Source organism: Macaca thibetana, chromosome 16 (genome assembly GCF_024542745.1).
Source record: "Macaca thibetana thibetana isolate TM-01 chromosome 16, ASM2454274v1, whole genome shotgun sequence".
Taxonomy (NCBI): Eukaryota; Metazoa; Chordata; class Mammalia; order Primates; family Cercopithecidae; genus Macaca; species Macaca thibetana.
Genome location: NC_065593.1, coordinates 64626880 through 64641048, shown reverse-complemented (window position 1 = coordinate 64641048; position 14169 = coordinate 64626880). Strand labels below are relative to the sequence as shown.

The following is a 14169-nucleotide window of genomic DNA, read 5'->3' as shown; positions in this document are numbered from 1 at the left end:
CTCTGAGCAGGTGCATGCTCACTCCACATCACCTGTGTGTGCGAGCAAGATGTGCTGATCACATCATTTACTTTCTCTGCCCATTTTACTGGTGAAGAAACCAAGGCTTAGAGAAATTCAGTAGCTGGCTCTGGTTGCCTGGTCCTCAGTGGCAGTGCTGGGGTTCTCACTGGGTCTGCCTGACACAGAGCCCTGCTTCCTTTCTGCATTGGGTGGCTGCCCTGTGTCTCCTTCTCTTACTGATCCTGGGCCACACGTCTTTCTGCTTCAGAAGAAGTTCTCCTGCCATCCACGTGTAGCGGGATTCCCATCTCAGGAAGGAGGTGACATTGAGATTCTCGCTCCATTAATCTCTCCCTGGATGTCTCCAGCCGCTTTCACCATTTGTTCAGCAGGCTAGATTCAGGCTGTCTCCGACCTACGCAAAGGCCACCTCCCCATATGCCCTGACTCCCAGACCAATTCCCCCTCCCTTTAGTACCAGGCACAAGCAGGGTGCATGTGTGTGCACGCTGTCTATGTTAATACATAACTGGTTCAGGTGGTATGAAATTCAAAGAGTCGTGAACAGTAGCTCTCCCTCAGTAGCTTTTTCCAGAGGCAACCACAAGTATTTGTTTCTGTGTGCTCACCAGGGATATTTTCAGGATTTATAAACAAATATGTATACAGTAAATTTCCTGCATGTTGTACACATGTGGTGGCATGCTGTCTCTATGTGCTGTATCTTTTTTTCAAGACAGAGTCTCACACTGTTGCCCGGGCTGGAGTGCAATGGCAGGATCTCGGCTCACTGCAACCTCCATCTCCTGGGTTCAAGCGATTCTCCCGCCTCAGCCTCCCGAGTAGCTGGGATTACAGGTGCCCACCACCATGCCTGGCTAATTTTTTTTTTTTTTTTTTTTTGAGACGGAGTCTCACTCTGTTGCCCAGACTGGAGTGCAGTGGCGCAATGTCGGCTCACTGCAAACTCCGCCTCCAGGGTTCACGCCATTCTCCTCCTCAGCCTCCCGAGTAGCTGGGACTACAGGCACCCGCCACCTGGCTCAGCTATTTTTTTTTGTATTTTCAGTAGAGACAGGGTTTCACTGTGTTAGCCGGGATGGTCTCGATCTCCTGACCTCGTGATCCACCTGCCTCAGCCTCCCAAAGTGCTGGGATTACAGGCGTGAGCCACCGCGCCCGGCCACGCCTGGCTAATTTTTTGTATTTTTAATAGAGACGGTGTTTCACTATGTTGGCCAGGCTGGTCTCTAACTCCTAACCTCAGGATCTGCCTACCTCAGCCTCCCAAAGTGCTAGGATTACATGTATGAGCCACTGCGCCCAGCCTCTGTATCTTTTTTTTAACTTAGCAACAAATTTTGACACCCTTGCCCTGTCGGTCAGTAAAGAACTGTCTTGTTTAAATGCTGTGTGACAGGCCAGGCACGGTGGCTCACACCTGTAATCCCAACACTGGGGAGCCCTAGGTAGGTGCATCACTTGAGGCCAGGAGTTTGAGACCAGCGTGGCCAACATGGCAAAACCCCATCTCTACTAAAAATACAAAAATTAGCCGGGCGTGGCGGTGCATGCCTGTACTCCCAGCTACTTGGGGGGCTGAGGCAGAAGAATCACTTGAACCTGGGAGGGGGATGTTGCAGCGAGCCGAGATCGTGCCACTGCACTCCACCTTGGGCAACAAAGCACAACTCTGTCTCAAAAAAAAAAAAATTATGAAAAGCCGCAATGCATAAGTCAAAACTGTATTACAGGGTATTTTCAGAAGTCTCACCTCCATTCTGGTCCCTTCTCCCTTGTTCCCTGTCTCATACTAACCCGTTTCCTTATTACACTTTGGCGTCTTGCAAGGGTGAGTTCATACACGGAGGTGTGTTCCTGTTCACCCTGCCTTCTTACACAAAGGGTGGCTTACTCTATGTACTGTCTGTCCTTCAGACTTGAAATCGAAGGAGACACTTGCAAGACACTGAAGGAAAGCCCAAGAACAAATAATCCGTTGTGAAGATATATGTATATATAATATATAATATAGGCCGGGCGCGGTGGCTCAAGCCTGTAATCCCAGCACTTTGGGAGGCCGAGACGGGCGGATCACGAGGTCAGGAGATCGAGACCATCCTGGCGAACACGGTGAAACCCCGTCTCTACTAAAAAAATACAAAAAACTAGCCGGGCGAGGTGGCGGGCACCTGTAGTCCCAGCTACACAGGAGGCTGAGGCAGGAGAATGGCGTAAACCCGGGAGGCGGAGCTTGCAGTGAGCTGAGATCCGGCCACTGCGCTCCAGCCCCGGCGACAGAGCGAGACTCCGTCTCAAAAAAAAAAAAAAAAATATATATATATATATATAAAATATATGTAATATAAAATATATATGTAATATATAAGATATCATATATTATATATTATATATTTTATATAATTTATATAACATATGTATTGTATATTTTATATATTATATATATTATTTATAATACTTGTTATGTAATATATATATTTTTTTTTTGAGATGAAGTCTTGCTCTTGTCCCACCAGGCTGGAGTGCAATGGCGCGAGCTTGGCTCGCTGCAACCTCCGCCTCCCGGGTTCAAGCGATTCCCTGCCTCAGCACCCCCGAGTAGCTGGGATTACAGGCCCCTGCCACCATGCCTGGCTAATTTTTTGTATTTTTAGTAGAGACGGAGTTTCACCGTCTTGGCAAGGCTGGTCTAGAGCTCCTGACCTCAGGTGATCCACTGGCCTCGGCCTCCCAATGTGCTGGATTACAGGCGTGAGCCACCACGCCCGGCCCCCTGTGAAGACTTTGACCCTGGGTTGATTCATCTCAGCATGGGCGAGTCCCCAGATGTAGCTGTATCTTGAGCTGCCCTCACTGAGGGCCTGCCCAGCCACCACGTGCCAGGTGCCAGCTAAGCACTTGTCAGAAGCATCACCTTGTTTTGTTGTTTTGTTTTGTTTTTGAGATGGAGTCTCACCTGTTGCCCAGGCTGGAGTGCAGTGGCACGATCTGGGCTTAACTGCAACCTCCGCCTCCCGAGTTCAAGCCATTCTCCAGCCTCAGCCTCCCAAGTAGCTGGGACTACAGGCGAATGCCACCATGCCCAGCTAATTTTTGTATTTTTAGTAGAGATGCAGTTTCGCCATCTTGGCCAGGGTGGTCTTGAACTCCTGACCTCAGGTGATCCACCCTCGGCCTCCCAAAGTGCTGGGATTACAGGTGTGAGCCACCGTGCTCGACCACCATCACCTCATTTAATCCCTGGGACCATCCTTTGACCTTCCCCTCATGGTCCGGGTTGTCGCTGCCTGCACCAGTGCCCGACATGGCGTGTGAGCTGAGGTCACCCACCTGACCTCCCCGAATCTCTAGCTTTCTCATCTTGCTTTCATGTGGGGTTTCCTCTTTTGCCTCCCTCAGGGTTCTCGTATAGAGTTCCTGTGTTTCCTGAAGTCTCGAAGGCCCAGCCCTTGCTGCTTGTTTTCTCTGTCTTGTCCAGAGTCTGTTTTCTGTTTTATAATCGTTTTTCAGATTGCAGTATGGTGGCGGGGCCCAGTGGCTCATGCCTGTAATCCCAGTTCTTTGGGAGGCTGAGGTGGGTGGATCACGAGGTCAGGAGGTCGAGACCATCCTGGCTAATACAGTGAAACCCCATCTCTACTAAAAATACAAAAAAATTAGCCGGCCGAGGTGGCGGACGCCTGTAGTCCCAGCTACTCGAGAGGTTGAGGCAGGAGAATGGTGTGAACCTGGGAGGCGGAGCTTGCAGTGAACCAAGATGGTACCACTGCACTCTAGCCTGGGCGACAGAGCGAGACTTGGTCTCAAAAAAAAAAAAAAAAAAGATTGCAGTATGATCAACAGAATAAAATGCACATATCTGAAGTGCCAGTTTGGTGAATGTTGAAATTCACTGAGCTATGTGTACATCCATGTAAGCAGCTTCTAAACCAAGACATAGAAATTCCCTTCACACCCACGCTGGGTCAGTATCTCCCACTCCAAGGCAACCACTATTCTAACCTCTATCCCCTGGATTTGTTTTGCCTGTTCTTGAACTTCATACAAACAGAATCATGCAGGATCTATTCTCGTATCTCGTTTCTTTCACTCAACATTACGTTTTTCAGATTCATCTAAATGGTTGCAGTATCATCGTCCATTCCTTTGGATGTTTATCCATCTACCTGTAGAGGGAGATTTGAGTTGTTCCTAGTTTGGAAGCTTTATGAATGAAGCTGTTAGGATCATGTTCATACAAATATGTACTCATTTCTCACCTAGGAGTGGAGTTGCTCAGTCTTGGGGTAGATGTGCGTTTAACGTCATGAGAAGCTGCCAAATCACTTTCCACGTAGTTACACCAGGTTATGCTATATGCTCCACTTCCTTGCCAACACTTAGTATTGGCCATTTCTTTTGTTTCTGAGATGGAGTCTCTCCCTGTCATCTACGCTGGAGCACAGTTGGCGCGATCGCAGCTGGCTACAACCTCTGCCTCCTGGGTTCAAGCAATTCTCCCACCTTAGCCTCCCGAGTAGCTGAGGTTGCATGTGTGTGCCACCATGCCTGGCTAATTTTTGTATTTTTAGTAGAGACAGGTTTTTGCCATGTTGGCCAGGCTGGTCTGGAACTCCTGACCTCGAGTGATCCACCCCCCTCAGCCTCCCAAAGTGCTGGGATTATAGGAGTGAGCCGCCATGCCTGTCCCCGGCTTTTTTAATTTTTAAAAGAATATCTGTAGGGATAACAGTTTCCTATTTATATTGAACACCTGCCACATGCGAGGCTGCCGATAGAGAGTGAGACAAGGCAGAGTCCCCATTCTCACGGAGTTTATAGTTTAGTGGAGCAACAGCCAATAAACATTTCGACAGATAACTACTGTAATGTCAGTAAGTGTGAGGGAAAGAAGCAAAGCCTGGTGCGGGGGACGTAGTTGGGGGCAGGTTAGGTGGTCACAGAAAGCTCTCAGAGGAGGTGGCATCTTAGCGGGCCTATCTTATTGTATGTACAATCTGGTGTCCTTCTTCCCTCCTTCATCTTAAATTACAGGCATTTTCTAACATGAATCATTCTTTGGAGCCTTTTTTTTTTTTTTTTTAATTTTTGAGGTGAAGTCTCACTCTGTCACCCGAGCTGGAGTGCAATGGCGCAATCTCAGCTCACTGCAACCTCCACCTCCTGAGTTCAAGCAATTCTCTTGCCTCGGCCTCCTGAGTAGCTGGGACTACAGGGATACACCACCAGGCCCAGGTATTTTTTTTTTTTTCTTAGTAGAGACGGGGTTTCACTATATTGGCTATGTTGGTCTTGACCTCGTGATCCACCCACCTCGGCCTCCCAAAGTACTGGGATGACAGGCATAAGCCACCACACCTGGCCTTTGAAGACTTTTTTTTTTTTTTTTTTTTTTTTGAGACAGAGTTTCGCTCTGTTGCCCAGGCTGGAGTACAGTGGCGTGATCTCTGCTCACTGCAGGCTCCGCCTCCCGGGTTCAGGCCATTCTCCTGCCTCAGCCTCCCGAGTAGCTGGGACTACAGGCGCCCGCCACCGCGCCTGGCTAATTTTTTGTATTTTTAATAGAGATGGGGTTTCACCGTTTTAGCCAGGGTGGTCTCAATCTCCTGACCTCGTGATCCACCCGCCTCAGCTCCCAGAATGCTGGGATTACAGGCGTGAGCCACCACGCCCAACCTGAAGACATTATTTTTAAGAACTATAAATATTGCCAAACACAACAGCTCACACCTGTCATCCCAGCACTTTGGGAGGCCAAGGCATGAGGTCAGGAGTTCGAGATTAGCCTGGCCAACATGGTGAAACCCCCGTCTCTACTAAAAATACAAAATTAACTGGGCGTGGTGGTGCATGCCTGTAATCCCAGCTACTTAGGAGGCTGAGGCAGGAGAATCACTTGAACCCAGGAGGTGGAGGTTTCAGTGAGCTGAGATCGTGTCACTGCACACCAGCATGGGCGACAAGAGCGAGGCTCATACTCAAAAAAAAAAAAAGTACTCTATACTGCTTCATCATATACATGTTCCATAATTTAGCCATCTGACTATTACCGAGCATTCTAAGAAGCTCCCAGTTTCCACGTTGCTCTTTTTCCATGGCCTTCCTCAGTTCTTCAGGGCAGGTTCACACAGGGAGACCCAGGGAGAAGCTCAAAGCAGCTGTGGCCTCTTGTGGGTACTCTGGCGCCATCTCGGCTCATCTTTCTGCTCCAGGTCAGCCTTCCTGCCCTGAAGCTCTCTGCCCTTTTCTTTTCTGGCCCTCACCCCCTTCTTCATCTCTAAGGGACACTGCCCATCAGGCAGAGGGACTTCAGGAAGGTCCCTGCTACTGCGGAGGGTGCCCAAGCAGCTGGTGAGCTCCGGCAGGCCCCCGGCCCATCCTTGGAGACTCCCGGGCCTCTGCGTGGGGAGGGAGGGGAGAGAGTGGCTTTCCTGAGGCCGCCTCCTGCCCCCACCCTCTGGTTTTCTGCAGTCTGGGTGGCCGTGTCCTGCCCAGGTGCACCTGGGTGTGGTGATGACTCAGCTGGCAGGCCGTGACTTGGGCTTCATCTTATCACACTTTACACAGAGAGAAATCCCATCACCCCACCCACAGTCCAGTGTGCACAGGAGGCCGCTCCCCTGTCAGCTCGGGAGACATGCCGCGGGTGTGTCTGAGCAGCTGAGTCCAACCATAGCACTTCCACGGCCCCTGCTCCGGACTGAACCTGGCATCTGCCCAAGGCTGGATGAGCTGTCCTTACTGCTTCCAGAGGGCCGCCATTTCCCTTGGGAGGGGCAGAAGGCTCCCCCTCTTTAGCGTTGTGGGCAGCTCACTCAGCCTCTCATAGCCTTGACTTCTCCCACGGAAATGGGGGTGATGATAGCACTTGTTTCTAGGGTTCAGTCATGTGTCCAGTGTATGCTCAGTGAAGTGTCCACAGTTCCAGGAGCTTGAGCCCTGCCTTACAGCTCCTGGCGGAAGGACAGAAGGCAGCCATGCTAGGGGCCACCCTGTGCTTTAGGAAGTGCTGAGGTGGGACTGGCAAGGGAGGCTCCAAGGGCCCCATGGGGAGAGGCTCTCTGTCAGTGCCTAGTTGCCCTCTGCCGCTGCTCCTCTTTCTCAGGACTCCAGAGAGGCCAAAGAGCCCCCTCCGCCTCTCAGACATGTCCTGCCTATGAGCTGCAGCCCAGATCTAAGAACTACAGAAGTCTAGGGTGGGCGGGATGTCAGGGAGCCATCCTGTCCAGCCCCCTGACCATCCATGGTTCTTTCAACCCTTTCCCCCCCGGGTCAGTGCTTAAAGAACTGGGTGACGAAGGGCCACCCCGACATGGCAGAGCACCTAGTCTGGTATCCCAGGAAGACGCAACTCACAAGGAGAGCCGTGGAGGGCTTGTTAGCAGCAAGAGGGTGTCAGCGTGTGACAGCTGGGGGCTGAAAGGTCTCAGGGATGGACTGAGGTTGGCGACTGCAGTGAGTGCCAGGGAGAGGGAAGAACAGACAGGACAGCTCAGGGGTAAGGAGCACACGGGGTCTGGAATTTACTCTACATGCAGTGGGATCCTGTAATAATGTTCTTCCAGCTGGGCGTGGTGACTCACGCCCGTAATCCCAGCACTTTGGGAGGCCAAGATGGGTGGATCACCTGAGGTCAAGAGTTTAAGATCAGCTGGCTAACATGGCGAAACCCCGTCTCTACTAAAAATACAAAAAAATGAGTTGGGCGTGGTGGCATGTGCGTGTAATCCCAGCTACTCGGGAGGCTGAGGCAGGAGAATCACTTGAACCTGTGAGGTGGAGGTTGCAGTGAGCCAAGATCGCACCACTGCACTCCAGCCTGGGCGACTGAGCGAGACTCCGTCTCAAAAAAAAAAAAAAAAAAGTTTCCCCAAAGCAGGACCAGTCTGACCCAGGTGCTGCTCGGGAGCAGGCAGCAGAGTGAAACCTTGACAGGCTCCTGCCCCCGTCAGTGGAGGAGGGTCCTTGGCAGGGGCACCATGGGCACCTGTCCCTCTGGCTGGGGAAGATGTCTTAGTTGGGTTTCAGGTTCAGGTAAATCTTCTCTTTGTTAGTTTCCAGAAAAACAGGGCAAGTGGGTGAAGCTGTGGCCTTCACTCCTGATTGATCACTCAGGACACTGGGCATGTTTTGCAAATGAGCTGAGAGGTGGCTTCCTCCACTGAGCAGGAACCAAAGGGAGGGGTACCGTGATGACAGGAAGCTGCGTTAGGATGCACGGAAAGTCATCTTCCCGCAGTGAGCAGCGGTGCTGAGCGGAGTGACCTCCAAAACAAGGTAGCATCTGTCCCCAAGGCCAAGAGGTCATTACACTGAGGGGGCCTGACCTGAGGGAATGGGGTGGGATTCCGGCCACATTACCTGAGCACATGAGTTCTTTGATGCAGAACCAACCACTGATGTCTCACTGTTGCCTTTTCTGTTTTCCTCCAGAATCCTAGTAACGGTGACATGGAAATAACTTTAAAATGCTCTGATCTCTTAATTACAGTACATAAGTCAAATGGTACACTCCTTACCATTAATCTACAATGATTGCATAGCCATGAATGTGCATTTATTGGCATGGAAAGATGTTCACAATACATTGTTTTTGGGTTTTTTTGTTTTGTTTTGTTTTTGAGATGGAGTTTCACTCGTTTGCTCAGGCTGGAGTGCAATGGCACAATCTCGGCTCACTGCAACCTCAGCCTCCTGGGTTCAAGCGATTCTCCTGCCTCAGCCTCCCTAGTAGCTAGGACTATAGGTGGGCTCCACCATGCCCCGCTAATCACAATATATTGTTAAATGTAAAAAGCTGGGGCGGGTACAGTGGCTCATGCGTATAGTCCCAGCACTTTGGGAGGCCGAGGCGGGTGAATCGCCTGAGGTCAGGAGTTCGAGACCAGCCTGGCCAACATGGTGAAACCCCGTCTCTACTAAAACTACAAAAATTTAGCCGGGCGTGGTGGCACATGCCTGTTATCCCAGCTACTTGGGAGGCTGAGGCAGGAGAATCACTTGAACCCAGGAGGTGGAGGTTGCAGTGAGCCGAGATCACGCCACTGCACTCCAGCCTGCGTGACAGAGCAAAACTCTGTCTCAAAAAAATAAAATAAATAAATAAATAAAATAAAAGCTGGCGTAAACCATGCACAGTGGTGCATGCCTGTAGTCTTAACTCCCAGGGAGGCTGAGGCAGAAGTATGACTTGAAGCCAGAAGTTCAAGACCAGACTGGACAACATAGGGAGACCCGACCCCATCTCAGAAAACTGATCAAGCAGCAAGCAGAGTATCCCATTTTTACTAAATACTTACATGTATTCACATATTTCAAATTGTGGGATGAAAAACCAATGTTCAGTCAGCCGCCTGACACTTGAGACGTACTATTGCTCTGTCGCCCAGGCTGGAATGCAGTGGTGCCATCTCAGCAACCTCCACCTACCGGGTTAAGCTATTCTGCCTCAGCTTCCCAAGTAGCTGGGATTATAAACATACGCCACCAGGCCCAGCTAATTTTTGCATTTTTAGTAGAGATGGGGTTTTACCATGTTGGCCAGGCTGGTCTGGAACTCCTGACCTCAGGGTGATCCATCCACCTAGGCCTCCCAAAAGTGCTGGGATTATAGGCGTGAGCCTATAATTTGTTTGTTTGTTTTTGAGCCATTTGTTTATTTTTGAGACAGAGTCTCACTCTGTCGCCCAGGTTGGAGTGCAGTGGTGCGATCATGGCTTACTGTAGCTCCACCTCCTGGGTTCAGACAGTCCTCCTACCTCAGCCACTCAAGTAGCTGGGGCTACAGGCATGTACCGCCACGCCTGGCTAATTTTGTGTGCTTTTGTAGAGCCAGAGTTTTGCCATGTCGCCCAGGCTGGTCTTGAATTCCTGGGCTCAAGGGATCCTCCTGCCTTGGCCTCCTAAAGCACTGGAATTACAGGTGTGAGCCACTGTGCCCAGCCCATTCTAGTATTTTTACCAGTTTTATTGCTATATTATGGACATAATAAACTGTACATATTTAAAGGATACAATTTGATAAATTTTGGTGTAAGTGTATACCCATGAAACCATCATCTTATATGTTTATAATTTTTATAAATTGTTCTAAGGTGATGATACATTATAGGTTTTTTATTTTTTTCAGATAGGGTCTCACTCTGTTGCCCAGGCCGGAGTGCAATGGTGCAATCTCGGCTTACTGCACCCTCCGCCTCCCAGATTCAAGCGATTCTCCTGCCTCAGCCTCACAAGTAGCTGGGATTACAGGCACCTGCCACGCCCGACTGATTTTTGTATTTTTAGTGGAGACAGAGTTTCATCATGTTGGCCAGGCTGGTCTCGAACTCCTGACCTCAGGTGATCCACCCACCTCAGCCTCCCAAAGTGCTGGGATTACAGGCGTGAGCCACTGTGCCTGGGCCGGCCTTGTTTTAGGTTTTTACATTAAAGGGAAAAAAGAAAGCGTATCAGCCATTGAACTGGCTGAACCGAGAGGGAAAGGGATTTGTGCGCACCTCTGGAAGGCTGGGCTGTGGCAGGTGGGAGCAGGCAGGCCTTTCTAGAACCGAGAAGGCAGGAGCCGGAATGGGCTTTGGATCGCTTGTGCTGGGACCAGCTTCTCAGCCTGGGCCCTCCCTGGGGTTCATGAGCTGGGGAGCTGGCAGGAGGCCCAGGGCTACAGCATCCAGATTGTTCCTTGGTCTCCCACAGGAGGCCTGTGCAACCTGTGCCCAGACCGGGCCAACAAGGAGCACATCCTGCAGGCAGGAGGTGTCCCACTCATCATCAACTGCCTGTCCAGCCCCAACGAGGAGACGGTGCTGTCTGCCATTACCACGCTCATGCACCTGAGCCCGCCGGGCCGCAGCTTTCCCCCGGAGCTGACCGCCGCGCCCGTGGTGCAGTGCATGCTTCGCTTCTCCCTCTCGGCCAGTGCCAGGCTCCGGAACCTGGCGCAGATCTTCCTGGAGGACTTCTGCTCCCCACGCCAGGTGGCCGAGGCCCGCAGCCGGCAGGCGCACTCTGCCCTGGGTATCCCACTGCCGAGGAGCATGGCCCCACGGCAGCGCTGATCCACGGGGACCGCGAGACTGTAGCACCCCTACTGTTGGAGACCACAGTCCTGATGTGGACGCAGGGAACGGGGAGCATATGCTGCCCCACTGGTGCCTTTTCAGCCATTTGAAAGGCGGGTTCTTTCAGCAGGACAGGCATTTACACTGTAATGAAACGCCGTCAGGAGTGAGGAAGCCAGACTCCGAGGCACGCGGAGATCAAACTGGAGCTGCTTTCATAGGCCGGCACTCTCTACCCTACGTCTGGTGCCACCACTGCCAGGCTCAGGCCCTGGTGTAAGAAGTGGCCAAGTGCCTGGACCCAGAGGCTTCGCAGTACAGTGTTCTCAAGAGCTGGGACTGAGGCTTAGGAGAGCTGCCTTTGCTGCGGGAAATCAGGGATTATCCCTTAACAGAAGTGTCTGGAGTAGTTTTCAGGGATAGGAATGAGATGCCTCATGGTAAAAGATGTGGTGCCCCCTCCGGGGCTGTGGAGGATGGATACCTCCCCCAGGGGCTCCCCAAGCTGGGCATTTGGGCCTGGTGGATGCCAACCTGGATAACCTGTGGCCCAGCATTGACTGTCCACCCAGCCCTGCTATCTGCTAGGCACCATGATTCCAAGATGAAGATAGGGTCCCTGCCCTTGAGTGACAGCCCAGTGACTTAATGTGGCCATTGGGCATCAAGCACAAGGCCATGCAGGTGATGAGATGTCCGAGTAGAGGCGCCAGCCCTGGGAACTGCATCTTCTCCCCTTGCCACCCCACGGCCCCAGCTGAAGGCTTTGGCCCTCCTCCTCCCCCCCCCCCTCACCACTCCACCGCCCCAGCTGAAAGCTGTGGCCCTCCTCCTCCCCCCTCACCACCCCACGGCCCCAGCTGAAGGCTTTGGCCCTCCTCCTCCCCCCCCCTCACCACTCCACCGCCCCAGCTGAAAGCTGTGGCCCTCCTCCTCCCCCCTCACCACTCCACGGCCTCAGCTGAAAGCTGTGGCCCTCCTCCTCCCCCCTCACCACTCCACGGCCCCAGCTGAAAGCTGTGGCCCTCCTCCTCCCCCCTCACCACTCCACGGCCCCAGCTGAAAGCTGTGGCCCTCCTCCTTTGCTGTCACACTCAGTGATGGGGAGCCCTACCCCAGAAGTGTATCTCATGAGGGACGCAGTGAAAATGGTGCTCAAGGGAGACAGGAAGAGACAGCAACATAAAGGATGTGGCTCCATGTCCACGGCGCCACCTGGTCAACAGAAGGTGCGTGGGAGCTGATGGGAAGTTGCTCAGGGAAAATGGGGGGTCCTTGCCTCTTGTGTACCTCCTCAAGGCTGACCCCTTACATGGCCCAGGAATGGCAGGTGCTACAAGAATGATATCCACATGGGCATGGAAATGGGGCAGATTCAGGGACCACTGGGCTCAGAGGGGAGGGAAGGGCTCATCAGCACCCACCCAGGGAGCCTGTCCCTTTATGTTCCCAAATAAAGGGTCCTAGAACACCAGAAAACCAAGGTCTTTTATTAAAGAGTTCCAACTGGTTTTCCCACTATTTCCACGCAAGCCAGGGGCCAGCGGCAGCCTCTCGGAAGGTACCGGGTGGCCGGGCCTGGGGCCTGGCAGCACAGCGCTTAACGGTATCTGCCTGCTCCACTGCACAGGGCCAGAGGCACCAGCACGATGCCGCCCTGACTCGGCTCTGTGGTGGCCTCTGCCCGCCCTTCAGCGCCAGCTGCTGCCCGCGGCATCCCCGCTCATTCCCGCTGCGCGGCTCCTCGCTTGCTGTCTAAGATCTCCCTCCAGTTGTCACTCCAGGAGAGCAACCGTCTCTTTGTCGGGGGCAGGACCAGGTGCCGATTGTGACAGCAGGTGAACAAGATGTGCTCCCAGCGCGGGGTCTCCTCGTCGCCTGGGACAAGAAAGGCAGCGCTGACATCTGTAATGGGCATGATTACTTCCTCTCCCTAATCAGGGCAGGCTAGAGGCCTGGAGGCTGCCAAGGATAACGGATCCAACCTCGAATTGTGTCCTTGTCATCAATGAGCAGGTCCCCCAAGACCACCGTCTTGTCCCTTGTCAGGATAATTCGTTCTACGAACTGGGGCCCCAGGTGCTGCTCCACCCAGCGGTACTGTGTAGAAGACACAGGTCTGTGAGTAGGGCCTGATGGGAGCCGGAATTCAGGGACAGGGAGTGGGGTCTAAGCCTTTGAGAGCCCCCCACCCCCGACCTTCTGGGTTTCTGGTGGTTTCTTTTCAAAATCAGGATTTAGGCAGCTCCACGTGCGGAGTAGGGGCGGGGCAGCCACACCTTCTCACCCACACAGTGGTCGTACTTCAGCAGGGGGCTGGTGCAGATGAAGACCTCCGTGCTGCGGGGAAGGTCGCGGTTACCACCGGGAGCCGGGAGCCCGCCCAGGACTCCGCCCGCCCCCACTCTCCTTACTCCGGTAGGTCGTTCATCTCCCGCACAGCGTCCAAGGCCCCCGGGATGGGCTCCAGGTCCAGGAAAAAGCCCGGGGCTTCGTACACACTGGCCACTTTATCCTGGAAGACAAGAGTTCTGGGTCCCGGCTTCTGCCTCCGGCAGATGCAGTTCCCACGAGGACTCGCAGGGAGGCTCCTGGGGGCTCTGGGCCCGGGCTCCGAGCTGCGGAGGGGTCTTTGGTCAGGGGCACGCGCCCAAAGGCTCCTCCCCAGGGTGCGCTGCCCGCGGGTGCCAGGGTAAGGGCTCTGCGCCCTTCACACAGAAGGGGGTGACCCCGGGAACGGAGCGAGCCGGCCCTGCCCGTGTGGGGACCCCGCGCCCCCTACCGCCAGGTCGGGCCGCAGGGCGCGGTACTGCTCGCGGGCCAGGAAGCCGCGGCGCTGCTCCAGCGGCACGTGCGGCTCCTCAGGGAAGCGGCGGCGGAAGCCCCGCAGAAGGCCGGCCTCGAAGTCGGCCAGGACGCCGTCCATGTCCACCAGCACACGCAGGCGCCGCGCCATCGCCGCCGGGCCGGGGCTGCAGACTCTCGGCGTCTGGGGGGCGCGGGCCCGGCCGGAAGCGCGGGGAGTGGGAGGGGATCGCTGCTTCCGGAGCCCGGGCGCTGGACGGGGTCCGCTGGGCTGATTTGC

At 53.6% G+C, this 14169-nt stretch overlaps 4 protein-coding genes across 11 annotated transcripts in view; 2 read left to right on the top strand and 2 right to left on the bottom strand.

The window, feature by feature from the left end:
* MRPS7 (mitochondrial ribosomal protein S7) overlaps nucleotides 1–14169 on the top strand; it is a 172036-nt gene that overhangs the window by 21726 nt on the left and 136141 nt on the right. The window lies entirely within an intron of this gene.
* ATP5PD (ATP synthase peripheral stalk subunit d) overlaps nucleotides 1–14169 on the bottom strand; it is a 221631-nt gene that overhangs the window by 93771 nt on the left and 113691 nt on the right. Inside the window, exon 1 of one of the 6 annotated variants that reach the window (XM_050764475.1) lies at nucleotides 13270–13273. The exons of 3 other annotated variants lie outside the window; for them this stretch is intronic. The gene's annotated coding sequence lies outside the window, so the exon portion shown is untranslated. Of the gene's footprint in view, nucleotides 1–11867; nucleotides 11872–11968; nucleotides 11973–13269; nucleotides 13274–14169 lie in introns of those variants that run through there. 2 more of the 6 variants (XM_050764479.1, XM_050764480.1) reach the window with 2 other exon arrangements.
* The window catches only part of ARMC7 (armadillo repeat containing 7), a 43136-nt gene that overhangs the window by 13116 nt on the left and 15851 nt on the right, over nucleotides 1–14169 (top strand). Inside the window, exon 3 of one of the 3 annotated variants that reach the window (XM_050764487.1) lies at nucleotides 10720–12563. The exons of 1 other annotated variant lie outside the window; for it this stretch is intronic. In XM_050764487.1, coding sequence (XP_050620444.1) covers nucleotides 10720–11081 — 362 coding nt within the window. In that variant the 3' untranslated portion in view covers nucleotides 11082–12563. Of the gene's footprint in view, nucleotides 1–10719; nucleotides 12564–14169 lie in introns of those variants that run through there. One more of the 3 variants, XM_050764489.1, reaches the window with a different exon arrangement.
* NT5C (5', 3'-nucleotidase, cytosolic) lies at nucleotides 12558–14131 on the bottom strand. The gene is made up of 5 exons (XM_050764469.1): nucleotides 13867–14131; nucleotides 13499–13599; nucleotides 13364–13424; nucleotides 13070–13184; nucleotides 12558–12962 (listed from the first exon to the last, which is right to left on the bottom strand). The coding sequence occupies exons 1-5, from the start codon at nucleotides 14038–14040 to the stop codon at nucleotides 12808–12810; spliced, it is 606 nt and encodes a 201-aa protein (XP_050620426.1). The 5' UTR covers nucleotides 14041–14131; the 3' UTR covers nucleotides 12558–12807.